At 52.3% G+C, this 27676-nt stretch overlaps 1 protein-coding gene across 1 annotated transcript; it reads left to right on the top strand.

The window, feature by feature from the left end:
- Positions 1–697: 697 nt before the first annotated feature.
- On the top strand, positions 698–27676 carry NOVA2 (NOVA alternative splicing regulator 2). Its single transcript, XM_036090365.2, has 4 exons — positions 698–815; positions 9523–9666; positions 14791–14957; positions 22977–27676. Exons 1-4 carry the CDS (start codon positions 731–733, stop codon positions 24057–24059), a joined length of 1479 nt encoding a protein of 492 aa, XP_035946258.1. The 5' UTR covers positions 698–730; the 3' UTR covers positions 24060–27676.

Below are 27676 nucleotides of genomic sequence, written 5' to 3'. Positions count from 1 at the left end.
AAAGGGCGCGGCCCTGACCGGCATGGGCGTGGCTTTGATCGGGTGGGAGGGGCCAGGCCGCTGTGGGAGCCTCCGGGAAGAAGATGCTCGGGCCAGCAGCCACCGCCAGCCCTGCCGCCGCTGCCGCCCGCACCCGCCGCCCCCGGGGTCCCCACTAGCGGCTGCCTCCGCCTCCCACCTCCGGTCCCGCTCCTCCGGCCCCCCGCCCCGAGCAGGGTCTGGGGGGCTCGGCCCTCCACCCGGGGGAGCAAAGAAGGGGGTCCCGACCCCCCCCCAGTGGCGCGGCCAGTCCCTGGCCTCGGTAATCTTGAGAGAGACCCCACCCCTCAGTTCTCTCCGGACCCTATCGGGGACCCCCCCTGCCCTCCCGTCCTGCTCACATCCGCTCTCCAGGCTCTGTCAGCCCCCCAGAACCAGCTCCCTCCCTCCTTCCCTCTCCAGGGTTCCCCCTCCCCCATCCCTCCGCCGCCGCCCCCTCCCCCTCCCACATCCCCTTCCCTCCCCCTCCCCCACCCCCGTCCCCCGCCCCCCCCCGACCATGAGGATGATGGCCGCCGGCGCGGTGCACGGCCTCTTCACGGCCTCCGCGGCCCCGCAGCCGCCGCCGCCCCCGCCGCCGCCGCCGCCGCAACCCCAGCCTCCCCAGCAGCCGTCGCCGCCGCCACAGCAGCCGCCGCCGCCGCCGCCGCAGCCGCCGCAGCAGCAGCAGCCGCCGCCCCAGGCCCCCCCCATGGAGCCCGAGGCCCCGGATTCCCGCAAGAGGCCCCTCGAAACGCCCCCCGAGGTGGTCTGCACCAAGCGCAGCAACACGGGAGGTGAGAAAGGGTTGCGACTCGGCGTGGGGGAGCGGGCAGGGGGCCTCGCCTTTCTCCATCCTCCTCCCCCCGCCGTGGCAGGTGCAAGGGCTCCGGGGCGGGGAAGGGCGCCCCTCCCTAGACCCGGGAGCTGAGAGGGGCGTTGGGGAGGGGGTCGGACCCCCTCCCCCTCTCGCCGCTGCCCGGGGCTGGGAGCTTTGTCTGCGATGAGAGGGGATGGGGGGGGGAGGAGGTGGTAAGTGTCCTTGGGGGGCGCAAAGGATGGGGGGCGTGGGTCCCTCTGGGCGGGCGTCTCTGTGTCCTTGAGGGGTGTGTGATGTGACCCTTTCGGGGCAGGGGTGTTCCCGGGCTGGCGTGTCCTGGCGGGGGGGAGGGGAAGGAGAAGAGGAGGCCTGTGGACCTGGAGCTTCCCAGCCTCCCTCCCTGGGGATGTCCTGAGCAAGGGTTGTCCCAGAGGGAGGCATGAGTGGGCCATGGGTGAGATTGTGCGTGGGGACAAGCTGGGTGGGTGTGTTGGGTGAGATGGAGGAATGGGTGGGTGTGTAAAGCTAGGTGGGAGAATGTGTGGCTGGGAGAGGTGTGTGTGTGTTTGTGTGTATGTGCGCGTGTGGGCCCTGTAAGGCCTGGATGTGTGACATTAGGGATCATGGATATGAGAGGAAAGGTGTGTGTGTGTGTAAGAGACAGAATGAGATGAGGGGCTGGGCTGTGTGTTTGAGACCCTCAAAGGGGTACGTGTGGCAAGGGAAAGTGTGTGCATGTCACCCTAGAGGGGGCTGTGGCAGTGTGACACATGAGTGAGAGGGTGTGTGTGACATGCAAGGGGGTGTGTGGGGGAAGCTGAATGGGCCAGCTCTGGGTGTGAGCCAGGAGAGGCTGTGTGGATCAAGGAAGACAGTTCAATGTGTGTGACACAGGCGTATCTGGGGGGGGGGTGGGACCAGGAGAAGCCGGTGAGGGTATGTGACAAGAAAAGGGTGTGGGTGTGACTCCAAAGAGGCTGTGGCTGGGTGTGACACATGGAGGTGTGCGACAGTGACATCAGAGGGGGCGTGTGCAACAAGGGAAGGTGGGTGTATGACGGGAGAGCTTAGGGCTCTGTTGGTGAGCTGCATGAGGGTGTGTAACAGGGAGAGGGAAGGATGGGTGCCCGTGTGACAGGGAACAGGGAATGTGTGTATATGACACCCAAGGGGTAGGAAAAGGGAAGGGGTGTGTGTGTATATATATATCTGTAACAAGGGGAGGGGGTGTGTGTGAAATGGTTGAGTATGTACCACTAGAGATGTGGGAGTGATTCTGCGTGTGTGAGAGACAAGGGATCGTGTGTGTGTGTGTGTGTGTGTGTGTGTGAGATGTCTGAGTGTTTGACAACACAGAAGGTATGCGCGTGTAAGACAGGAGGGCCCCCACTGTGTGTGTGGCCTGAGGAGGTATGTGTACCAGAGAATAAAAGACAAGCTGGAAACTCTAGTGGGTGTCTCTCTGGCCAGGGACTCAGGAAAGAGGAAGGGATTCTCAGTCTCAGAACCCAGCCTATTAACTCCCTGGATGGAGGGAGACCCCAGAGCAGACAAGCCCCTCCCTGCTATCACCTTGGCCAAAATCTGCTTCCTCTGGCCTTTTCCTCCGGATGGGAGAGGGATGACCTGGGGCACAGTGCATGCTCCCCATTCCACCAGGCTCTGTAGTGGGTGGGGTGGGGACCTCCCATCTCTTCCCCTCTATGGAACACAAGCCAAGTCTCATTCCTCCATTCCAGCGCCACCCCCCCCAACTCCTGTCCAGGTGGGACAGGAATCAGGGACCCCCTGGCTGCCTGTGAGAGTGTGTCCAGCAGAAATTGAAGGAAAGGGAAGTTGGGGGAGGGGTGGGAGGGAGTTTCCTGTCCTTCTTCCTGCTCCCCCCACCCCCAGCACACACATGAATATGTCCCAGCCAACTTCCTTCCCTTCTTCCTGCTCCACTGCCATTCCCAGTCCTGGAGAGAGTCGGGGACCCAGGCGGGGACCCAGGCGGTCCCTAAGCCTGACCTGGCAGCCCGGCCCTGCCCCTGCTTGGTGCGGGGGGGGGAGGTGTCTCATCCTTCTTTTAAAGGGGCTGAGGTGCTCCAAATCTAATTGCTCTGAGCACAACCTAACAATAGAGATGCTGCCAAGGACGGTCAGGCCCAAGTACTTGGCACCTACTAGAAGTCAGGCTCTGAGATATGGGTTAATTTCCTAATACAACCCTCTGGGGGAGATGATTTGAGCTGCTTTTTCACATGAGGAAAACAGGCTCAGCAAAATGAAACCACTTGCCCAAAGTCACACAGCTCATAAGTTGGTGGAGCTGGGATCTATCCAACCCTGGGCCGTCTGGCTCCAGAGCTCATGTGTTTAGCTACTGAGCATCCTGCCTCCCTCAGCAGCAGGGAAAACTAGGATGAGCCCTTAGGGACCCTCTCCTCCAGACTCTTCCACCTCCCCTCCTGGTGACCTGTGGGGAAACTGAGGCCTGGAGATGCAAAGGGACAGTCCTCCATTTACAGAAACAGTCAGGAGGCAGCATTGGGCAAGGACCCAGGACTTTCATCTCAAAACTGAGGGCTCCTTGCAATAATACTGTCATGACTGGGGGATGCTGGGTCAACCTCACCCCTTTCTTGAGCCTCAAGAGTCACCATCTGTCAGGTGGGAAAATCACAATAACTACAAGGATAATAGTAATAACCACTACCAATATTATTGCTCACTGCTTTATAGGCAATATTTCATGTAATTCTCCAACACTCTATGATGTAATAATTAACCATAATAAATTATAATAATGGCTAATGTCTATGGCCTGCAGTATACCAGGAAGTATTATGGAAAATGCTTGGCACAGACCAATCATGTAATCCTTCCAATTCTTTTATGTTACCCTTCTTAACAGATGACAAACCGAGGCACAGAGAGGTTAAGTAACTTGCCCAAGGTCTGTCAGCTAATTAGAGGCAGAGTTGGGATTTGAATCCGGGAGGCTGGCTCCATTATGTGGGTAGATGCTATAGTGAACCCCATTTTTGGGTGAGGAGACCGAGGCCCAGAGGGTCGAGGGAGTCTTCTGGGGTGTCACAGCAAGCCGTGGCGGACTGGGCAGATCGAGCTCTTGCCCTCAGCGCCGGCCTGCCTACCACTCCTGCCCATTCTCAGGGGCTCAGAGAGGAGATGGTGGCTGTTCCAACTGATGTCTGGGCACTATGACTGCCAGACGCCATTGAGAGGGACACAAGGCACCTAAGGACAGGAGGACTCGGGTGAAGAAGTTGAATGGAAACTCGGGTTAGGAACTCACTCATCAGAGAGACAAACGACTATAGTCTGGGCGGATCAATACCAAACGATGCCCCCCTCCGCCGCCCTTGAGTACAGATGAAACTCCTAAGGTGCCACGAGCATGGCATACTCCTGACTGTATTCCCACCTCTGTCACCCCCGCATGAACAGAAACAGCAACCTCCCTCCCCACATACACACGCACATGCGCACCAGTCACCGACCACCCCCCCCCCCCGCCCTGCCTCGAGCTTCCAGCCGCCAAGTCTTGCTCCCAGCATCCTCCCTGCTTCCCATAAAGACAATGTCACCAGGGTTAAGAGCCCCGAGAGTGAGACCTTCCAGGATCCATCTCCTCACTGCCATGGGCTCGGTGTGGGACCTCAGTCTCATCTGGAAAATGGGAGCTGCGAGCTGTAAGCCTGGCTGGTGTGTGGGTTAAATGAGATTGTATATATGAAGGACACAGCAAAGCGTCAATACACAATAGCTGTTCTTACTACTGTTATCCGTGCCTCCGACCCAGAATGTCATCGGAGGCCTGTTGCACCATCCCGCGGCGCTTCGCCCCGAGGAAATCCTACCCATCCACCTTTCTCTCACTCAGAGACAGTGTCACAGCTGGAAGACGGCATCACACCTTGGGCATGCCGTCCCCCCCAGCTTCGGCTGGATTGCATTTCTCGCGCCAACGGGCAACACCGTTATTCACAGAGACCGCTTCACGCACCTGCCGGCCCTGCCCTCCCGAGCGGTGCTGCTCCCCGCACCGCACCCCGCCCGTGTGCTCTTGTCTTCCGCCAGCCACATCCCCACACGCTCCCACAACAAGGTCAACATCACACCCCTGCCGCCTCACACCTCCGTGGAACACACCAACACCTCCGTCCCCAACCCGCAAGCCAGAGCAGGTCCCAGGAGCACGGCACCCCAACTCTGGTTCCCCCTAGATCTCCTGTCACTGAAAACATCCCTACAACACCCCCCACCCCTTCAGCTCTACCTTTGTCCTTAATGACATCCCCCCACCTTTAAAACCACCTATCAGGGTCAACTCTCTGATAAAAAGTGCGGCTCTTATCACACAGCACCCCAAATCTCTTGGGTAGGTCTCCATTATTTAAGGGGTATTGGTTGCTCTTTGGAAACTCCAGAAGCATTTCTGAAGAAAGTGGGCACAACAGGGAGGTGGTGGTGGGGGACTAGAAGAGGGAGGGAATGCTTGACATTGTAGCAGGAGGAAAACCAGCAGGAGAGAAGTGGGCATCTCTAGTTCTCCAGTCATGGTCAAGGGTAAAGGGAGCTTCCTGAACCCCAGGGTTGAAAAGCTAAGAGGGGGGTGGAGATAGGTGGGTGTGGAGTTCTGGCATTTAGATCCTATTCAGTAGAAGGAAGAACTTTTTCTTTTTTTTTTTCTTTTTTTTTTTTTAAAGATTTTATTTATTTATTTGAGAGAGAGAGAATGAGAGACAGAGAGCATGAGAGGGAGGAGGGTCAGAGGGAGAAGCAGACTCCCTGCCGAGCAGGGAGCCCGATGCGGGACTCGATCCCGGGACTCCAGGATCATGACCTGAGCCGAAGGCAGTTGCTTAACCAACTGAGCCACCCAGGCGCCCCAGGAAGAACTTTTTCACAGGCAGAGACTTGGTTGTTCAAACTGGGTGGGAGCATGTGAGGTCTGGGGGCTCTGGGTTCAGCTGAGGCTATGTGTCTCCCCCCTTGCTGCAAAGCAGGCTGGGAAACAGAGGCCTGGCTTTTTCCTGGGGGACGTGGGACTCACACAGGGCGTTAAAGGTGGGGGACGAGTGCTCCCAAATGGGAAAGACATGCAGAAGATTCTGAAGAGGGTCAGAGGGGTCTGTTGGCCATAGTGGGGACTCTTGCCCTGAGTTCTGAGCTTCTGCAGGTGGGAGTCATTCTCCATAGGAGGCTAGCCTCAGGTGAAGGCTCCCAATTTACATTCTTCTGATACAGGGACCCTCGAGCACCCAGAAGGTGGCTTAAGGGGGTCCATGGGCAAACTTTTTTTTTTTTTTTTTTTTTTACCATTGTACGTTTATATTCTGTGCTCTGGAGGGGAAAACATAACCAGGCTTCAGACTCTGATTATTAGCAGTGGTTTTTAAGTGTCCTCTTTAAAGAGATGCATTTAAATTTTAAAAGTGAGTGGACTTGAAGGAAATGGACTGTCTGTTCCCTGCTGTGTCACCAGCACCTCAAACAAGGCCTGGCACAGAGTGGGTGCTCAGGGAGGATTTGTTGGAGGAAGGGAGAGAAGGGGGAGAGAAGGAAGGAAACAGTACCGAGGGGATACATCGAGGGCAAAGTCAAGAAGTGGCATGAGAAGGAAGGGAGTCAGAGAGATGCTGGGCAGGGTCTTGCTTCCATCAGCGAGAGCTCGTTCCTCCTCCCAGAAGCAGAGAAAGGCCTGGGACAGCCCCCAGGGGGCAAATGATGAAGGAAGTGGGGTCTCCCCTCCTTCTCCCATCACTCAATGAAAACCTCAGACCTCAGAGGCTCGTCTCCCCATTTGTAGAGCACTTACCCTGGGCCAGACGCTGTGAGAAGAACTTTGCTTGTGTTCCTGACATCAGTAATGGTCATGATGATGGTGGAGGTAATGATAGCGAACATTTCTCAAGTGCTCCACGTGCCCGAGACCATCTTAAGTATTTTACGGCTTATCACTTAATTAATTACCATAGCCCTCTGAGGTAGTGCCATCACGTCCCCATTGTGCCGATGAGAACACTCAGGCCCCATGAGGTGAGGTGGTTTGCCCAAGGCCCCGTGGTCCGTCAGGGACAAAATTCACACTCAGTCTAAGGCTGTTTCTGCTGTTGCATACAGAGATTTCTGGAGAAGGGGAAGGCAGAGGGCACAGAAAATGGGGTGGGGGGTGTACCCAGTTTTCTTCAGAGTAGATGAACACCTTCCACCTTCAAGAAGGAAGTTGGGGAAGAGGCCCTGGCTGGAGAGAAAATAGGGATTGAAGTCAAAGAAGGAAAAAGAGGATGGAGTCCTTTGTGAGAATGCCCTCCCCATCTTTCTGAGCCTTTCAGGGATGGAGGACTGGTCCCCCATCTCTGTGACAGGTTTAGGGACGGGGCGGGGGCAGGGAAGAGGCTGCCTCTGTGAGCCCAGGGAAGAAAGTGAATTCAGGGGGGTCAGGATGATTGATGGGAAGGCACTCTGGGGGGCTAATTACCTAATAGGTTTAATGGTCTGATGAGGCAAGTTTAAGTGGATTGCCTTGGGCTCAGGACAACCCCTTCATCCTGGACCCCCTCCCCATGCCTGCGAAGCCACATCCAGCCCCTCGCCCCTATACCCCCATCTTAACACATCAGGGAGCCCAGAACCTTCAATCTTAAGAGATCAGGCAGACATGGGCAGGGCTCCCGGTCCCCCCGCCCTGCCCCCACTTTTACCAGAACAGTTTCTCTTTTATCTGCTCTGTGTGTTGGAGTTTCATGTGAGACATTGAAAATAGGCTTCCTTTGCTTAAAAAGAAAAAAATTTAAAAACCACTGGGGGATGTTTTAAGACCTTAAGCTTTGGAAGCAGAGTGACCTGGCTCCTCCTTTCCTTTATCTAGTGTTTATTGCATGCCTACTGTGTGCTGGGCCATGGCATGAGTCCCTGGGACACAGGGGTGAGCTCCAGTGGACTAATGTGATACATTGCTCTGAAGGCACGAAACGAACGGGAGGGGATCCATCTCCTCCCCAGGGTTCAAAGAAAGCTTCCAAGAAGAAGCAACATTTGAGTGGGGACCTGAAGGACAAGAGGAATTCACTGGGGGAGGGGAGTTCCAAGCAAAAGGAATGTGCAAAAGCCCTGAGGTGGGTGGGAGGAGGGAACGTTTAAGGAACAAAGAGGAAGTAGGTCTGATGCACGTGGAGGAAGATGAGGGCGTGAAGTTGGAAAGAAGTGCAGGGCCAAATCACAGAGGGTTTTATGCTGAGAAGGCTCCAGAATTTCTACCCTATGAGAACTTAGGGACAACAGTTGGGTTAAAAGGTAGGAGAGGTTAAGCATGTGCCTTGAGTGCATTAACAAAGCGCTTTACACATGACCAAGAAAATTGGTCCATAACAAAGAATGGCCACAGTCCCACAAGTGACCACTGGCACCACCTCGCCACCCCTGGGTCTTGGAGACTGTCTTTGAGTGCATTGGTCTTTGGCCACCAGCATCGGAAGGTGCTAAGCAAGTGAGGGCCAAGAATGAAGCAGAATTGCATTGGAATCTCAAGCCAGTGACTTTCTTGGTGCCCTTGGGCGGCTGACCTTGGGCTGGTGCCTTCACCACTTCCATGCCTCAGTTTCCTCCCACGTAAAAATGGAGCTCATTATACCCCCCTCATTGGGAGTTGTAGGGAATGGTTGAGGTCAAGCTTGCAAAGCACTAATCACAGTACAGGGTCCATACTGAGTGTTGAGGGATCTTCTGGAAACCTAAGTCAGATCCCATCCCTCCTCTGCTCAGAGCCATCTCTGGTTCCCATGGTTCCCATCTCACTTGGAGTAAAAATCAAAAATCTCACCATGGCCCCACCACTACCACCACCCCTCCCAGCCTTCATCCCCTTCCACTCTTCACCTCTCTTCCTCAGCCCCAGCTACACTGGCTACCTCACCTTCCCTCGGACAACTCAGGCACAATCCCATCCCAGGGCCTTTGCACTTGCTCTCCCACAGAGCCACATGGTTCCATTCCCACCTCCACAGCCTGGAAACAATCAGTCATAAGGGTCTAGAGCCTGGACTCTAAAGCCAGGTTGCAAAGTACTTCTTTCATAGCATCAGTGTGAAAAATTAAAAGAACTAGTATTTGTGTAGTACTTGGAACAGAGTCTAGTGTATACTAGGTTCTGTAGAAGTGTTTGTTAAACAAAGGATACCACATTCTTGGGGAGGGCTTTCCTGGCCACCGGATCTGACACTGCAGCCCCTACAATCCCCCTTCCCTTCTCCTGCCCCTTTTTGTTTTCTTGGTGCTGACCGCCATCCAACATAAAACATACTGTCTGTCTCCCCCACTCTAGAAGAATGTAGCTGTGTGAGCTCTTGGCTGAATCACTGAAACTCTCTCGGCCTTATTTGCCTCATTTGCCTGTGAAATCAGGGAGTTTGTCTGTTTTCCTCACGGCTGTTTCACTAAAATAGTGCCAAGCATGTGGCAGCAGGTGCTCAGTAACTATTCGTGGAATGAATGAATGAATGAATGAGCAAGTGAATGAATAAAGATCATTATTGGTATTATTCTCCCTGCTGCTGTTCTCCTGGCCATTGCTCCTGTATGTTCCCGTGATGCCGGTGGCTTCCTTTGCCCACACCATGCCGAAGGTGAAGACCCCTTCCCCTGCCTCCCTTACCTCCCCTACCCATGTGCCCCTGCAGAGGAAGGCGAATACTTCCTGAAGGTGCTGATCCCCAGCTACGCGGCAGGCTCCATCATTGGCAAGGGCGGGCAGACCATCGTGCAGCTGCAGAAGGAGACAGGAGCCACCATCAAGCTCTCTAAGTCCAAAGACTTCTATCCGGGTGAGCCCTGGCCCAGGACTCTGCCCTTGGCCTCCTGTCCCTCCCACCTGGGCCCTGGATAAGGGGGAAGAAGAGCTGCCCTTGGGGCAGTCATAGTGATGGGGGGCCTCCCCTCCTCCTAAGGGGACAGAGCTGCCCTCAGCCCCAGGGGCCACGCCTGAGCAGATGGGGGTGGGGGCAGGGCAAGACAATGGGCCTGCTGCATATTCATGAGTGCATTTGCATGATGTGCTGGCAGATGTGCCCCTTCCCACACACCTGCCTCTTTGGGTCAGTTGGAGCTGCTGGAGGAGGGTGGGCAGGGAGGCAGGTGTCAGGGTGTCCCTTGGGGTTGGGGGGCCAGCCAGCGTGTTGCACACTCCACCCCACACACACTTCTTTCCCCCCACTCTTTCCCTTTGGATTTCTCTGTTACCCCATCTTGCCCAGTTTGAGTCTCGCTGGTTTTCTCTGTCTGTGTCATTCTTCCTACGTCTCTCTCATTCTGTTTCTGACTTTCCCATCTCTTGTTCCCTGAGTCTCCATTCCCATCCACCTCTCTCTGGCTCCTCTTTTTTGCTTCTATCTCTTTGATTCTGTTTGGATGTCCCGCACCCCTTGTCCCCATCCATCTGTCCTGTCCGTCTCTGCTTTTCTTCCTCCCTCCCTCCCTGCTCTGTCCTCCCCTTCTTGTCTTCCCACCCCTCGCCCCATCTTTTCCTTGCCCTCCACCTCTCATAATCTCATGTTTTTCTTTCTCTTGCTCCTGAACTCTCTCTGGTCAGTCATCCACTCAACAATATTCAGTAGCACCTCAACGATCTGCTGGATTGCCCCTCTCACCCACCTCTCCCTTCATGTTTCCTTCCCAGTCTCAGCCCCCACGTTTTTCCTTCCTTCCTCCAAACCCAGCCCCTTTTCTGCCTCCCCCCCAGCTCTCTTTCTCCCTACAACCATAACATTTCCAAGACCCCTCCACTCCCTCTCTACTGCTCCCTGCATTATCTGTCACCCCATCCATCTTCCCCTCCCAAGACCAATGCCTGGGCTTTGACATCTAAGGATGGCCCCCAGGGAAGGCCCCCAGAATTGCATCTTTGGTCCAGAGCTGATTCTAGTTCATCCTTAATCCCCTTGGATTTTTTAGGTCAAACACCAGAGCTGGAGCCCAGGGTCAGGACACATTCATATTCTCTCTCTCTCTCCCTCCTCCCTCCACCTGCCCTGCCTCCCATCTCACTAAGCAGCTTTGGCAAGAGGTTTAGAGAAGCGTCCAGGGAACCAGGCACACCCCCCAACCCCACTTTCCTCTTCCACCCTGGCCCAGTTTCCCTCACATGCCCCCTAGGCTACAAGATACGGATAAGACCTCTGCTTGGGGCATTTATCCGAGGACACTTGGTTCCTTATGCCTGGATCACATTCTGTGACATGAGACACATCCTCTCCTCCCAACTCAGTGACACACCGCATAGGCCAGGCAGCTGAGAACCCCAGAGGATGGGACAGTCATTGGCTTTCTTGGGCCAAATACTATTCAAACAAGCAACGTGAACCAGCATCTCTCCCCAGCCCCAGGACGGGCATCCAGCACCGCCCCCCCATTGCTGACATGGGATTTCCAGATCATATGGCTTGTGCCAGCTCCAAGATTCGGGACACGGCCCCCTACATCCTAGTCCTGCCCCTAGGACTTCCCAGGACCCACAGGAACACAAGAAATGAAAATGCTACTGCTTGAAACGAAGAGCGTATTTCCCTCTGCTCCTGGCTAACTAACACCCTTTCATTCATTTATTCAACCTGCATTCTCTGAGCACCTGTTCTACGGATAGAGATGAGGACATAGATCTCACAGCCCCTTTCCCTCATAGATCTCACAGCCCAGTAGGGAAGGCAGACTGAACACCAGCAATGACCCAGCGTGGTCAGGGCTAGGATGGGGAAGCCGAGAGGATGGTGGCAGCCCGGACGGGGCACCTGACCCAGCCTGGGAAGGTCAGGGAGGGCTTCCTGGAGGAGGGGCCCGGAACAATAAGTAAGAGTGAGCTAGATAAAAGCAGGGAAGAGTACTCCGGAAAGATGAACTAGCATCTTCAAAGGCTGGAGGGGGTGTTTGTTCACTGTGACTGAAGCATACAGAACAATGAGAAATGACAATGGTGAAACCCACAGACAGATGGACACACACACGTGCGCACACACACACACACTGCACTTGTGTCTACTACATGAAACAAAAACCTACCTGACCCTTAACCCCAAGGGAGGGGCAGAGCACAAAGGGTGTCCCCTCCTTGGTACAGGAAACACCAAGCCCCAGACTCTATCCTTCCAGATCATACATGGAAAAACTGAGATCCAGAAAGAAGCAGGCAGCTGTCCAAAGCCACACACACAGACTTCCGTCCATCCACTCAAACACCGTAGTGATTCCAAACTCCTTCTGATTTTGAGCATTTGCCTGAAGCTCTGTCCCCAGAAGAAAAGCACAGAACACACACACTTTAAAAAAAAAAATTTATTTATAACATATTGCCTTGAAGTACAAAATCTTAAGTGATTACTTAATAAATCCATACATATTCTTTTTTACTATCAAAAATACAGTAGCAAAAATGGAGTCATCTTATGCTTTTCTCCCAACACACACACAAACACACACAAGAGTCCGCACACCCCAGCTTGAGCGCAGGGTAGCTCAGTGGTTAAAAGCCCAGACTCTGAACCCAGACACCTGGGTTCGAAACCCTGAACTTTCACTACTGGCTGAGTGAACTTGGACAGATCCCAAACCTTCTCTGTGCCTCAGTGTCTTTAGCAGTAAATTGAGAATAATAATATTGCCTACCTCCTACTTGAAGTGCACAAATATATACAAAGTGCTTAGAATAGTGCCTAACACTTGGTATTTTGTAAGCACCAGCTGTCATTATTGGACACTCTTTCAGGGGCTAACCGAGCCCCCCAAAGCCCTCGTGGACCCCAGTTGGGAACCACAAAGGGTGGGAAATCCCAGCCTCCCTGAGCTGGAAGGGATCCTCGCAGAAGTGGAGAGCAGAGCCATTTCAGCCAGGCTCTCCCTAGGGCTACCCCGCCCCCCCCAAGTTCCCACCCTGACCCACACCCTTTCCTATTTACACCCAGACGGAGGCAGCCTGCACGCTGACTCACCCTTGGCTCAGACCAGTCCATTGTTCTGGGGTTGGGGGCAATAAGTGAGGAACAGTGGCCCAGAGGAGAGGGAGGATGTCAACTATCCAAGTGCCCCCAAGACAGTGACACCCGGACACATGGTGAGACTGGCATGCCAGGCTGAGAGATGGTCAGCGAGGGGTCAGGATGGTGGCACCATCATGCTGCGCTAAAATGCCCACAGGAGACTGGACCCTCATCCCCAAATGTCCCAGACACTCAGGCACATGAAACCTGGCGCACACTCAAGACCTTTCACAGACCCAGGAGCTAACTGGCCCCTGCAGACAGTCCCACCCAGAGAGAGAGACAGACACCCACTCCACGCACCAAACATGCACAGCTCAGCCGGGCACACACCCTGTCACACCATGGTCACGGTAGAGCCGTCTTTGTCCGGCTGTAATGCATATACACCCAGATACACACACACACACACACACACACACACACCAGTCCTCCCGTCATACTGACACTTGAGTCTGCCTGTCGGTCTCTCTCTCACTCTTGCTCACACTGACACACACCAATGATAGAGTCTTGTCTGTCTGTCTCCTACGCACAGGTTCACACACATATACACACATACCACACACCAGTCATCCAAATAGTCTTTTGAACACCAAAAGGTGTCTGGTTGTCTCTTTGCTGCCAACACTCACGCTGACATCCAGTCTCAAAGTGATATTCATTCATCATACAGCCCCAGTGCTGCTTCATGAGACTCTTTGTTTCTTTCTCTCAAACTCTCCTGGACAAGCAGTTCGGTCTCACAAACAGTATATCCATAACCTTGAACATCACAGTGACACCCAAAGTCTTTCCCATGTGCAAGAGTGCACATAGCTTTACGGGATTCATTGTGTCACACTTCCTGTTGACATCTCAGTCTCTCCCACTCTTTCTCTTATACACATACACAGATAAAGATAATTTAACCAGTCCAGCCCAGGTATACACATGCATGGACATGCATGCGTGCACATACACACACACACGTACCACTCACCCAAACAGCCTCACAGATATAGTCGCGCTGGTCAGAGTGTCACCCAGAGTCTCTGTCCCACACACATATATCCCAACATCACCCAGAGTTGGCTTCTCTTCTCCCCACTGCCTCCCTACCTCTAGTGTGTACACACACACACACACACACACACATACACAGAGTGAGGATGCCTAGGTTAGAACCGCAGCCAAAATCTAGACCATCTCCAGCAAAGGCATCCACCTCACCCTCCTTTCTCCATCCCTGAGTCCCTACCCTTCCATGAGTTGTCTCTGCTCTCTCCTGTCCATACCCTTGCCCTCCCCCACCCTTCAGCCCTCCATCTGGTGGGTCCAGGCGGGCACTCTGGCCTCTCTTCTGTCTCCCCCATCCCCCAGCCCTTCCCCATCCTCTCCAAAAGCCCAGAGGCCTTCGCTGCAGGCTTTCAGGGGTTGCCACGGCAACGGGGCTTCGTCCCTCGTCCCCCTGGGGGTGGGCTGAGGACCCGGCCAGCCAGACCGATAAGGGGGTTCCAGTTACTGTGGCAACCGTTGCAGGCCTGAGCTCTCGGCTTCTGGGGGGGGGGAGTGAGTGAATGGTTGCCAGAGCAACCGGGAGCCAGCAAGGACTGGGAAGAGGCAGCTGAGCCCTGTCTCCCCTGCCCAGGGCTGCTGTGGGCATCGCAAAGCACTTAAGTATCATTCTTCCATCCCCTGGGGTTGTTTTGGGGGAGGGACATGGAGTGCAGATTATAAAACAGGCATTCCACTCACTTTCCCAGCTACCCATCATGGCCTGGGAGTCCATGCCAGCTTCCCCAGGCTTACCCATGTGACCTGGGCCCAGTTAGGTCCACTTTCTAGATTTAGGTTTTCTCTTTCCATTAAATGGGGCCTGTCTCCCAGGAATCTTCCCATTCCTGTGTGATGAGGGTGCCCTCTCTCTCCCTTGCTCAACAGGAACCACAGAACGAGTATGCCTGGTACAAGGCACAGCAGAGGCCTTGAATGCTGTGCACAGCTTTATTGCTGAGAAGGTCCGAGAAATCCCACAAGCAATGACCAAGCCTGAGGTGGTCAACATCCTTCAACCCCAAACCACGATGAACCCCGACAGAGCCAAGCAGGTCAGCAGGGGCAAAGACTGGGTTTCTGTAAAGCCGGTGAGGTTCGGGAGAAGACACTTCTCCCATATCACTGGATTACTGTGGGAATGGAATGGGATAACGCCGATAAGACGTTTGTCAATCAAATACATGGTAGCAGTTGTATTATTAAGGAGTCAGCCTAGGGACTCCAAACCTCTTAGAGTGGGCTTGACGCGGAGAGAGAGTGAAGGTCTGGGAGAATTTGTCCCACACCCCCCCCCCCGCATCCCTCCTTCCTGGGATTCTCTAGACCCTCTCCTCTCCTTCCTTCCACCTCATCCCATTGTCTCCCAGAGCAACCTGCCTCCCACTTCCTGTTCTCACCGGAAGTGACTTCATTGACAACCCATTCACATCCAGAAGAGTTTAGAAATGGCCTCATACTCCCTCTCTCCATTAATTATGGTATGGGGTAAGTCACCATTTTGGAGAAATGGGTGTTTTGCTAGCGAGAGAGAGGGGGCAGGTCCCTCTCCTACACAGCCCTCTCTAGGAGGGATGGAAGGAGGGCAGCGCCTCTTGGTTGCCTCAGTTACGGGGAAGCGGTGGCGTAGGGGCGTGGCAGGGAGCGGACCAATCACTACCCTGGCCTCTCTGGTTGCCATGACCACGGTGCTCACCGGGCAGGTGGGCTTGCTGCAAAGCCCCTGGCGCTCACCGGGCAGGTGGGCTTGCTGCAAAGCCCCTGGCATGGCCCTGGATGGGTAGGAGGTGGAGGGGAGGGGAGCGGAGCTGCGCACACTCCCCGTTTTCTCTCCCCTTCCCCACTCCCATATACTTGCACACAAGATGCAGAGGGGCCAGAGCCCCTGGCAGGAGGACAGGCCACTTGTGAGGGCTCCTTAACGTCTGCCTAGAAGCAAAGACGAGAGAGAGACCCTTGGTAAAAGGAATCTGGAATTCTTGTTACCCTGAGATGGGAGAAACCATGGACCTGAGTTCCCCCAAGCTCCTGGGGAAACGGTGGGCGGAAAGCCCTGGAAGAATGCTGCCAAGCGAATTATTCCCAAAAAAGACTTCGAGCTTGGGGCTTGGAGCTTGGAGCACGGCTGCTGTCCTTGGTGCTGAAGAGGCTCTGCCAGGTCTCTCCCGAATCCCTTCCCACCAGCAGGCCACACCGTTTACACGGTGGCAAGGATATTGCCTCTTCCCTCTACTTTGGTCGCTGCCACAAAGGGCTCAGAGTTCATGAAGGGTTTGCACATGTTTCAGGGAAAATGGGGTCAGCACCATCTGTGCCTGATCCTTCCACCCCACCCCCTAATCCACAGGAACTCTGAGATAGTGGAATTGAAAGGTTATAGAACCAGGATTTTTCCTCTCCTTATTTATTACTTAGGGGGCTCTAAAGAATGAAAGATAATGGCTGAAGGCTCAGGCTCTGGAGTCAGATGTTGAGTTGAATCTTACTCCGATAACATACTTCTTTAGACCTGTGCGACCTTGAACAAGTGACTTGATTTCTCCATGCCTCATTTTTCTCATCAGCAAAATGAGATTCATTATGGCACCTACTTAAGGGCAGTGATCAGTGTTCACTGATGTTTGAAAAGGACTTAGCATGTATGCCTAATTCATAGAAAGTTCTCAAAAAATGTTAGCTGCTGATATTATTATGGGATTTTTAAGTCAGGAGACGGGTCTACTCTCTTTCTACATTGGACTTGCTGTGTTACCCTAGGTTCCTTTCCCTTCTGTAAGCCTCAGTTTCCTTTCTTTACAGTGTGGAAGCTGGGCCAAATCAGGGATTATAAATTGAAATGCCTCCAAGATTCAGCAAGGGAGCATAAAGAATTGGGGACTCTGGCCTCCTCAGAGAGATATAATGCCATCCCTAAAGGGGGCAGCTGCTACTCAACTCGACTCAATTCTTGCCCTTTGGGAATGTAGACAAAGTGTTGCCACATCTTACAAATTTTTCAGAAGAAGCCAGAAATATTTGACATCAACTGATTTTTAAAGGTTGGCTCAATCTTAAAACCACTATGTGGCTGTGGGCTGCCTGTGGCCTGAGGACCACCAATTTGCCACCTCTGGGCTAGACTGGTGGTTCTCAGTCCTGGCTGGTATCTGAATCATCTAGGTAGCTTAGAATGCAGATTCCTGGGTCCCAGCCCAGAGCCACTGAATCAGAATTTCTGGAGTGAAGGCTTGGGAATCTGAACACAGATTCTGGACTGGGATCAGATCCTGGCTCTATTACTTACTATCTGTGTGACCTTGAGCAAGTTTCTTAACCTCTCTTGCCTCTGCTTTCCAAGCCATAAAATTCGATAATAAAAGTGCCTGCCTATTCTTGTAGGGTTGTTGTAGAGATTAAGTGACTATATAAAAGCATTTACCAAAGTGTCTGGCAAATGGAAAGACTGTTAGCTATATAATTATTATTATACTATTACTATTTGCAAATCTCCACAGACTTGCAAATCATGGGGACAGATGTTCTCTGAGGTCTTTCTGGCCCTAAAACTCCTACAATTCTATGGCTCTGTAATTTCAAGATTCTCGATGTACATTATTCTAAGATTCTACTGTTCTGACTGACATCCTGGCACTCCAGGATTCTATGAAACTGCATCTGTGATCTCTCTAAGATGCTGTGGGTCTACCACCTGGGCCTATCATGAAGACAGTTAACCATTTGCCACTCCAGTCATTGACTATTCCCAATGGTTGTATGGAGTAGCTGTGGTTACGTCCATGTTGGAGGAGAGGAAACGAGGTGCAGAAAGGTGAAGGCATTTGCTCTTACCATTTCTTGGTGAACAGTTACTTCATCCTTCCTTTTTCCCTCTGAAATGCTGTATCATACTGAATACCTCTTGACTCTTAGGTCTGGTTTCATGCATTCTGTTCTATCCTCTTGACTTGTCAGACTTTTTTCTGATGATTTTTTTAAATATATAAGTTGAGGTATAATTCACATACTGTACAGTTCACCATTTTAAAGTATACCATTTAGTGGTGTTTAGTATATTCACAAAGTTGTGCATTGATCACCTAATGTAATTCCAAAACGTTTTCACCACTCCGAAAAGAAGCCCCATCCTCTTTGGCAGTCACTGTCCATTCTCCCAGCTCCCCCTCCCTGTCCCAACCACTAACCTACTTTTGGTGTTTATGGATTTGCCTATTCTGGATGTTTTATATAAATTGAATGACATAATACATGGCCTTTTGTGTCTGGCTTCTTTCCCTTAGCATACCGTTTTCAAGATTAATCTGTATTGTAACATATATCAAAACTTAATTCCTTTTTATGGCCAAATAATATTCCACTGTACGGATATACCACACTTTGTCTCTCAGTTGATAGTCATTCGGGTTGTTTCTACTTTTTAGCTATTATGAAGAATGCTGCTATGAACATATGTGTGGGTATGGTTTTCAGTTCTTTGGAGTATATATCTATGGACGGAATTGGGTCAGATGATATGTCTAACCTTTGGAAGAATTGTCAGACTATTTTGCAAAGCAACTGTACCACAGATATGAGATTTAAATCCAGGTCTGCCCATGGAGGTAACAATGACAACAACCATTTCCTGAGTATCTACTATGAGCACATATTACCTGCACACTCACATGGCACCCTATGCTTTGCACATAGTAGGTTCTCAGCAAATGTTGCTTGTTTGAATAAATGGATGATGACATGCCCATAAGGGCCAAGCAGAAACATAACTAAGGGGCACTAGCCCCTCAATCAAGCTCATCATTTCATGAATGATCTCAGTTAGCCTTCACAATAATTCTGTGGAGGAGGGATGGATGTTATAGATGAGAAAACTCAGTCTCAAAGAGGTTAGGTCCCTTGCTCAGCATTAGTGGTGGAGCCAGGATTTCGAACCTGAGCAAGTGTCTCCAGAGTCCAAAGCAGCTTTTCAGGGATTCGTATGCACAAACTGCAAACTAGTGGTCTGCTACTACACAGTAGTTCATAGACCTTTTGAAGCGGTAGCCAATAGATAAAAACTAAGGTGCTTCCCATTTTACAAATCAGAATGTCCAATTAATCTAAAAACTCTGATCAGGCTGAGTTTGTGTACCGAAATGCACAGCACCCTACCTCCCCACCTCCACACACACACACACACACACACACACACCTCCACACACACACACCACCACCACCACCATAGGTGAGATACACCTCGTCACCTCCATCCAGTCTCATTCCTGCTTGGTCCTGTGGGCACATCACCGTTCCTTTCATCCATCCATCCATCCGTCCATTCACACACTCTTTGCTCAATGCTTACGAGGCATTCCCCTAGGCACCGAGAACCAAGTAGTAAACAATACAGACAAAAATCTCTACCCTTGTAGATCTTACATTCTTTCATGGGGAAACCGAAAACAAGCAAGTGAATAAGTAAATGTCAGAGAGTGAAAAGTGCTATGACGAAAAATAAAGCAGAAAAAGAGGGGGAAAGAGTCCTGGGGCATTTTTTTCTCCTAACTTTTTATTTTGAAAATGTTGAAGAATAATACAATGAATTCCCTATACACTGCACTTAGATTCACCAATCGTTAACATTTGCTTTATCTCTTTACACACACACACACGCACACGAACACACACAAGCACTGGTTGGCTTTATTTGCTTGTTTGTTGGGTGGTTTGTTTGTTTTTGCTGATCCATTTGAAAATAAGTATAAACCTCATGACTCTTCACACCCAAGTTCTTCGGCATGCATCTCCCAAGACTGAGGACATGTCCTATATTGTTATGTTACTGTTATCACACCTACAAAAATTAACACCAATTCCATGCTATTAGTTAATAAAGAGTTCATATTCACATTGTCCCCAAATATCTTTTATGTCTATAAAGCATTTTTCTATCCAAGATTCAGTCAATATTCATGCATTGCATTGAGTTGTTATAGCTCGTTCGTCTCTTTTAATCTAGAATAGTCTACCATATATATATTTTTTAAGATTTTATTTTTTTAAGTAATCTCTACACCCAATATGGGGCTCGAACTTACAACCCCGAGATCAGGAGTTACACACTCCACTGACTGAGCCAGCCAGGCGCCCCGTTTACTATGTATTTTGAAGGTAGAGACAACAGAATTGCTGATTGGATGTTGAGTGGGAGGAAAAGAGAGGACTCCTAAGTCTTGAGCCTGAGAAGTGAAAGGGTGCATTTTCCACATACTGAAATGAGGAAGACCGTGGTAGAAACACATTTGAGCAGATGAGGAGTTCCACTTTGGATTTTAAGTTTGCAGTGTCCATTCGACATCATTCTAGAGATTTGAGGTTAGCAGCTGGATACAAGTCTGGAGGTGTCTGTGCTAAGGACATAAAATAAGCAAATAAACAAGCTTTGATAATTGGGGTGATAAGGCCTCTCTAAGGGGGTGCATTTGTGCAAAGACCTGAATGATGAGAGAGGTGAGCCTCCTTTTCTGGGAAGGAGCATTCTAAGTGAGGGCATAGCGGGTGCAAAGGCCCTGAATCTGCACCAAGCTTGTGACTTGAAGGAACAGCAGGGAGTTAGTACGCCTGCCATGAAGTCAGCAAGAGGGAGGGAGGGAAAAGTTGAAGTCAGATCAACAAAGAACAGAGCAAGTAGAGCAGTGGTTCTCAGGCTTGTCAAATCCCATGTCCTCTTTCTCCTACAAATATTTTCCCAGCCCGCTTACCCCTGAAATTACACACACACACACACACACACACACACTCATTTCAGTACATGGAAAGTGCATATAATGTAGATGTATTACCTATCTAAATCTGTAAGATTTTTAACAGTTTTATTGAGATATTAATTCCACATACATACAATTCACCCATCGAAAGCATGCAGTTCAAAGTTTTTATTATATTCAGAATTGTGCATCCATGCCCACAATCAATTTTAGAACATTTCATTTCCTCAGAAAGAAATCTTGATCCCCTTAGCTATCACTCCTCAATCCCCACAGCTCAGCACCACCCCCCAGCCCTAAGCCACCACTAATCTACTTTCTGTCTCTATAGATTTCCCTGTTCTGAACATCCATATAAATGGAATCCTACAATATGTGGTCTTTGGTGTCTGGCTTCATTCACACAGCGTGTTTTCTAGCTTCATCCATGTTGTAGCCTGGATCAGTACTTTGTTCATTTAAATTGATTGCCAAGGAATATTTCATTGTACTTATGTACATTTTCTTTATCCCGTAAGACTTTTTTACGTAAAGGAAAAATAAAAGGAAGGTGATGTGTTATGAGATGAATTTTAATATGTAAATGTTACATATTACTACAGTAGAAGTAATGAAATAGTCAGCTGCTCACACCTCACATAGCCTGAGAGAGACAGTGACAAACACAGTGATCCAGGGTGTCATATCGGAGATGTAAATAAGACACGTGGCATTACTACTGTTGTCATGGTTGTTTTGTTGTTTTTTTTTTTATATAATGATGAACCAGTCTTGGTAAAGCTCAGAACAAAACAAAGTAAAATCGTCCCTTCGTTGACCGATTAGTTGCATTCCTGGAAATTTCAGTAGATCTTAAACACGTGGGAAAAAGAAAATACTAGGTACTTATATGGACCGTCGGGTTCAGGTCTGGGCTCTGAGATTTATAAACAGACTTTTCGCCAACATGAATGTCCAGGGAGTCACTTAAAAGTCATACGGGACCCGGACAGTTCTCCTCGGTTTGACGTTGTGAATAGCTGAGTCTCAGGTTGTGGGGTGCCAACATCCAAGGCCCTGCCCCACTGCATGCCTGCATCTGCCCCCCCAGTCGTCATGACAACTAAAAGTGCTCTCACAAATTTCCCAAACACCCCTGGTGTCTGGCTCAGGGGCGAGAGGAGAGGCAGGGGCTTCAAGGGGTGGAACCCACAGGTCTGAGAGGACGTGGGAAGGACTGAGCAACAGGAACCTATGTGTAGAAGTGCTCTTGGATATGTGAAAGGAGACTTTTGGTTTTGAAATCTCCCCCTCCCCCACCCCCAGAATTAAGATGGATCGGATTTGCAGCGGCAAAGGATGGGCCTTTCTGCACTGGAGAAGGGGACGACTGTATTTAAGTGCCCGATTGTCTCCGATGTAAGGTTTTTTTATCTTCATTTTACAGATAGGACAACTTCATTAGATTGCTAGGGCAGACCGGGTAGCTTAAGCAACAGAAATTCATTTTCTCACAGTTCCGGAGGCTAGAAGTCTGAGATCTGGGGCAGGGTTGGTTTCTTCCGAGGCCTCTCTCCTGGGCTTGGAGATGGTCGTCCCCTCCGCAGTCACACGCCGTCTTTCCTGTGTGTGCCTGTGTCCTAATCTCTTCTTATAAGGACACCAGTCCTACTGGATTAGGGCCCACCCCAATGACCTCACTTAACCTTCATTGCCTCTAAAGACCCTCTCTCCAAATACAGTCATATCCTGATGTCCTGCGGGTTAGGACTTCAACATCTGAATGGCGGGGGCAACAATTTGGCCCATAGCAAAAAGAGGTTAAGCGCCATGACCTTGCCATAGGGTGGGAAACACGACGGGGCAGGAATCCAAGAGGCTGGATTACAACTCCTCCACAATCTGGGTAGCCTTGGGGCCAGTCCCTTGTAGGCCTCAAGTGGCTCCTCTGTAAAGTGAGACTGGGGCTGGGAGTCAGAGTGTTTAATGATCTAGAAGGCATGAGCACCAAAGCAAGCTGGGAGCACCCGCTGTCCTGGAGGGCACCCACTGGGTCAGCCATTAAGCCTTTAAGGTGCTGAACGGAAGGGAAATCCCAGGGGTCCCAGGGGCAGGGGACAGGGTGGCTGAGAGCCTACTGAGAGGACATGGAGTACTGGCTCTTTTTTTTTTTTAACCAACCAATATGGAAGTATTTCCCCATTTTGAACAAGCAGTAGGACCATACCGGTGTATATCAAGGGGCACAGCGGGCCCGATCTGGGGACACGGGAGAGCAGGGCCGCCTGAAGACTAATGTTACCGTTCAGTCTCCACCCACCATCCTAAAGCCCCTCCCTCTCGCCCCACACGCAGGCCAAGCTGATCGTCCCCAACAGCACCGCGGGCCTGATCATCGGCAAGGGGGGCGCCACAGTGAAAGCCGTGATGGAACAGTCGGGAGCCTGGGTGCAGCTGTCCCAGAAGCCAGAGGGCATCAACCTTCAGGAGCGGGTGGTGACAGTCAGCGGCGAGCCGGAGCAGGTGCACAAGGCCGTGAGCGCCATCGTGCAGAAGGTACAGGAAGACCCCCAGAGCAGCAGCTGCCTCAACATCAGCTACGCCAACGTGGCCGGCCCCGTGGCCAACTCCAACCCCACCGGCTCACCGTACGCCAGCCCCGCCGACGTGCTGCCCGCCGCTGCCGCCGCCTCGGCCGCTGCCGCCTCCGGCCTGCTGGGCCCCGCGGGGCTGGCGGGCGTGGGCGCCTTCCCGGCCGCGCTGCCCGCCTTCTCGGGCACCGACCTGCTGGCCATCAGCACGGCGCTTAACACGTTGGCCAGTTACGGCTACAACACCAACTCCCTCGGCCTGGGCCTCAACTCGGCCGCCGCCTCCGGGGTCCTGGCCGCCGTGGCCGCTGGTGCGAACCCCGCCGCCGCCGCCGCCGCCAACCTCCTGGCGTCCTACGCGGGCGAGGCCGGGGCCGGGCCCGCCGGAGGGGCCGCCCCGCCTCCGCCCCCGCCCCCCGGAGCCCTGGGGTCCTTCGCCTTGGCCGCAGCCGCCAACGGCTACCTCGGGGCCGGGGCGGGCGGCGGGGCGGGCGGCGGGGGTGGCCCGCTGGTGGCCGCCGCAGCCGCGGCCGGGGCCGCCGGGGGCTTCCTGACGGCAGAGAAGCTGGCAGCTGAGAGTGCCAAGGAGCTGGTGGAGATTGCGGTGCCTGAGAACCTGGTGGGGGCCATCCTGGGCAAAGGGGGCAAGACGTTGGTGGAGTACCAGGAGCTGACAGGCGCGCGCATCCAGATCTCCAAGAAGGGAGAGTTCCTGCCTGGCACGCGGAACCGGCGGGTCACCATCACGGGCAGCCCTGCGGCCACGCAAGCCGCTCAATACCTCATCAGCCAGCGGGTCACCTACGAGCAGGGAGTGAGGGCCTCAAACCCCCAGAAAGTGGGATGAGGCCTGTGGTGTGTGCTCCCACCCCTCCTCCCGGCCCCTTCTCCTCCTCCTCCTTCTCCTCCCCTCCCCCACCCCCACCCCCAACTCCTGACCTCAGCTCGGGTGTAGTCCTGCTCCTCCTGGGATGGGGCTGGGGTAAGCCTGACTGCACCCCCCGCTCCTTCTGGTAGTCATAGGCAGGATTGAGTGATGGCTGGGGATGGGGCCCAGAAGCTCCCTCCCCAGCTCTGAACTGACCCTTCTTCCTTCCTCCCTATGCTTGACTGGGCCTGACCCTCCACTCCCAGGGCCCGGGTCTGTGTGATATCTGTATATATTGCATTTTGTTGATTTTAATAGAAAACAAAGCGTTATTTTCTCTTTCTTTCCCTCCTTTTTTTTTTTCTTTTTTCTTTTTTTTTCTTTTCTTTTTTCCTTTTTTTTTTTTTTTTCTTTTCTTTTCTTTCTTTTTTTTTTTTTTGGTAAGGATTTTTTTCCCCCTTTGTAAGTTTTTGTTTCCATATGGGAGGAGGGGAGGGAGCCTCTGGGCCACCTAGAATGAGGGGCCTCCCCCAAACAACACCCCACCTCTCCTGCTTTCAGTTCCAGATCTGAGAGAAGGGATGGGAGTAGAGGTAGCCGAGGAGTCTGAGCTGAAATGGGGTATTTGGAGCAGGGACCCCAGAGTTCCCAGATTTTCTCAGCGACTCTACCCCTATTGGAGCTGCCCCTCCTAGGTGGGACTGTTCACTGTTTTGTTGTCAGGTCGTATAGGGGGAGGGGGTGCAGTGCTGCTGGGAATGAGGCCAGCTCTAGGATTGGTCCAGTCCTGTGGGCAAGACTCTTGTGAGAAGCTGGAACAGCTTCCTGTGGCATCTTCCGTGGTTTTACCTAGAGTAATGGGAATGAAGCTCCCTGTTGGGACGTCCCTGAGTCAAGTACTCTCTGAGGTGCTGCTGGGACTCCTTCTGATGTCACAGGAAGTAGTTCCCCAGAGGTCACTTCCTGTGATGATAGGACAGACAGGTACTTCCTATGATGTCTCAGTGGGCCTTCCTTGAAGGTTACTTCAGCAGCATCATGGGGGCATGTACTTCCTGTGGTATCTCCAGGGTATTTCCTGTGACGTCATTGGGATGGAGCATGCACTTCCTGAATTGGGCCATGGCCAGTCACTGACACTCCTTCTCCGCCCGCACCCCTCTTTGGTGGGTCTTGGCCTGGGGGTCTGCCTAGGAGGAGAATAAGGGGTGGGACTTGGAGCATATCTGGAGGACTCTAAGGAAAAAGACCCAATATTGTCAGGGTCATCTCTATCCAAATACACCAAGTCTGTGAACCTGGCAGGGAGGGGTGGGAGATGGAGCTAGTGAAAACTGTTAAAGACCCCCATTCCCACCCCCGCCTTTTGTGTGCATGCTTGTGTCTGCGTGGCTTTGTTCCATTGAGTCTGGTGAGCCAAATGTGTGGTGGCTCTGTCAGGCCATCATGACCCAGTGTAGAGTTCAGTGAGCCACGGTAGGGTCCCTTGAGCCTGAATGCTTCGTGTGGTCTAGTAGATTAGATTGGCTTGTGGTTTCCAGCAAGCTGGAGTACTTTGGTAGTATTGGAGGGATCAGAATGTTTTGGTGCTCTTGCCATGGGCCCTGAGGAGCTAGAATATTCTGATGGAGTCTGCCAAGCCAGACAGCCCTGAGAGTTGGTTTGGGAGTGGCTCCCTGAGCACTGCGACTGTGGTCAGCTCTAAGGCCTTGTTGGCAGGCTGAGATTTCAGGGCCTGACAACCCTATGGACTTAGGATAGCTGAGACCCACCTCTCCCCTCATCCATCTCCCCCTCCCCCTTGGAGACCACCTCCACTTCCTCCAACCCAAAGCAGGGCCCCCAGTGCCCTGGTTCCATCATCAGCATCTCTGGGGGAGGGGCACCCCATGCCCACCCTCTCCCCCATTTGTCCCCCTCCTAGGTCTTCCAGACCCTTCTCTACTCCATGGCTTTGGGGGAATCAGGCCTCCTCGTCTCTCTCCCACAAAGGGAGAGAAGAAAAGCCAGAGACAATTCCCACCCCTAAAGCCTGGGAGACCCCTGCCCCTTGCTAGAGAGCCACCCCCAAATCAAAATGTGAAAATCCCTAGAAAGCAATAGCCTTCAAGGTACCTTGCACTGAATTTCCCACCCCGGCCCTTCCGCCTGATGGGAGGCTGTAGCTTGGGCACTAGGGTGACTTTTTCCATGCCCTCTTCATCTCCAGGGTGGGGGGCAGGCCCCATTTCCCCATCCCCCATCTCCCATCGCTGCTGCCCCCACCCTTAATCTCCAGACTGAACCCAGATGGAGATTCGAGTGCCAAAACAATTCTTGATGTAACTTTGTACATATCTTCTGCGGGGGTGGGGGGGCCGGGCTCTTGGGGTTGGAGGTGGAAGTGGCCCTGTGGGCCACTGCGCCCCTCTGCCTCTCAGAAGGCCCTATGGTATTTCACAGTATCTCCACCCACAGTGGGTATTGCAGTGTCTAGCTGGGATATGCCCCCTACAGCCCCCCCCACCCCAGGCCTTCATGAAGAGGGGAAGGAGCCAGGGAGAGGTAAAACGGTCTGGAAGTGGGGAGGTGGGATTTGAAAGCACTCATTTGCATATCATTTGCATCCTCAGCTGCCCTGGTCTGTCAGATGCTTTCTATAGCCCCTTTCATGGGAGTCTGGGTCCCCATCAGTGGGACCCAGTACTCCTCTCACACAGACACGTCTCTGGAGGCTGGGCCTCCCGAAAAGTGTTCCCTTGGGGTATCTGTGTGACTACCCCCTCCCTATTCACATTTCTCGGGGACCCCCTACCCCACCAGCCAGGGCTATCTGAAAGGTAGTTTGCTAGCTCAGTGAGCTAGTTCACTCACCAGGTTGGTGAGTGGAGAGCCACACACCTTTCCCCGTTTTTACCCTAGGAAATTCACTCTACCATCTTCCCCATCCCTTGAAAGTCTCTTCTGCATTCTGACCTCAATCTTTCGTGCTGCAGTATGTCCAGAGGGGACACAGATGTGGGGTCAGGGATGGGGATCATTGAAAAACCCACCGCCTCTTCCCCCCCCTTCCCTGTTAGCCAATCAGATCTCAGAGACTCTGAGTGGCCTCCTTGCACCCTGCTCTTCGGCACCCAGTAGGTGCTTAATAAGTGTTTGCTGCATTGAATTGTCTCCCTGTTCTTTCCCATTTGCCCTCCAGCTCCCAACATCTTCTTCCAGAGTCTCCCTCCCTCTCTTTCTCTCTTCTTCTTTCTCGGGCTCCCTATGGCTTTCTACTTTCTCTCCTTGTGGCTCCCATTGTTACCTGTCCTGTCTCTATCTTTGTCTGTCTTTTTCCCTCTTCTCACTCCTCTTAACTCTCTTTCCTCCCCCACCTTCCCATTGATTAAAAAAAAAGTGCCAAACTTCCTTGGAACTGAGCCGCTCTGGGGGGGAGGGAACCTCAGATAGAGGGGAGGAAATGGGACCATCTCTCTCTGAGGAGGCCCCTAAGAGGCATTGAAAAAGTCTGTGGACACTTAGCTAAATTGGGTCCCCCTTCCTCACCCCTCCCACCCTGAGTTTTTCTTAGAATCTTTGTAAGAAAAAAAAAAAAAAGACAGAAAAAAACTCCC

Source organism: Halichoerus grypus, chromosome 15 (assembly GCF_964656455.1).
Source record: "Halichoerus grypus chromosome 15, mHalGry1.hap1.1, whole genome shotgun sequence".
Lineage (NCBI taxonomy): Eukaryota > Metazoa > Chordata > Mammalia > Carnivora > Phocidae > Halichoerus > Halichoerus grypus.
The sequence above is the reverse complement of the archived record's forward strand: the minus strand, read 5'-3'. Positions and strand labels throughout refer to the sequence as shown.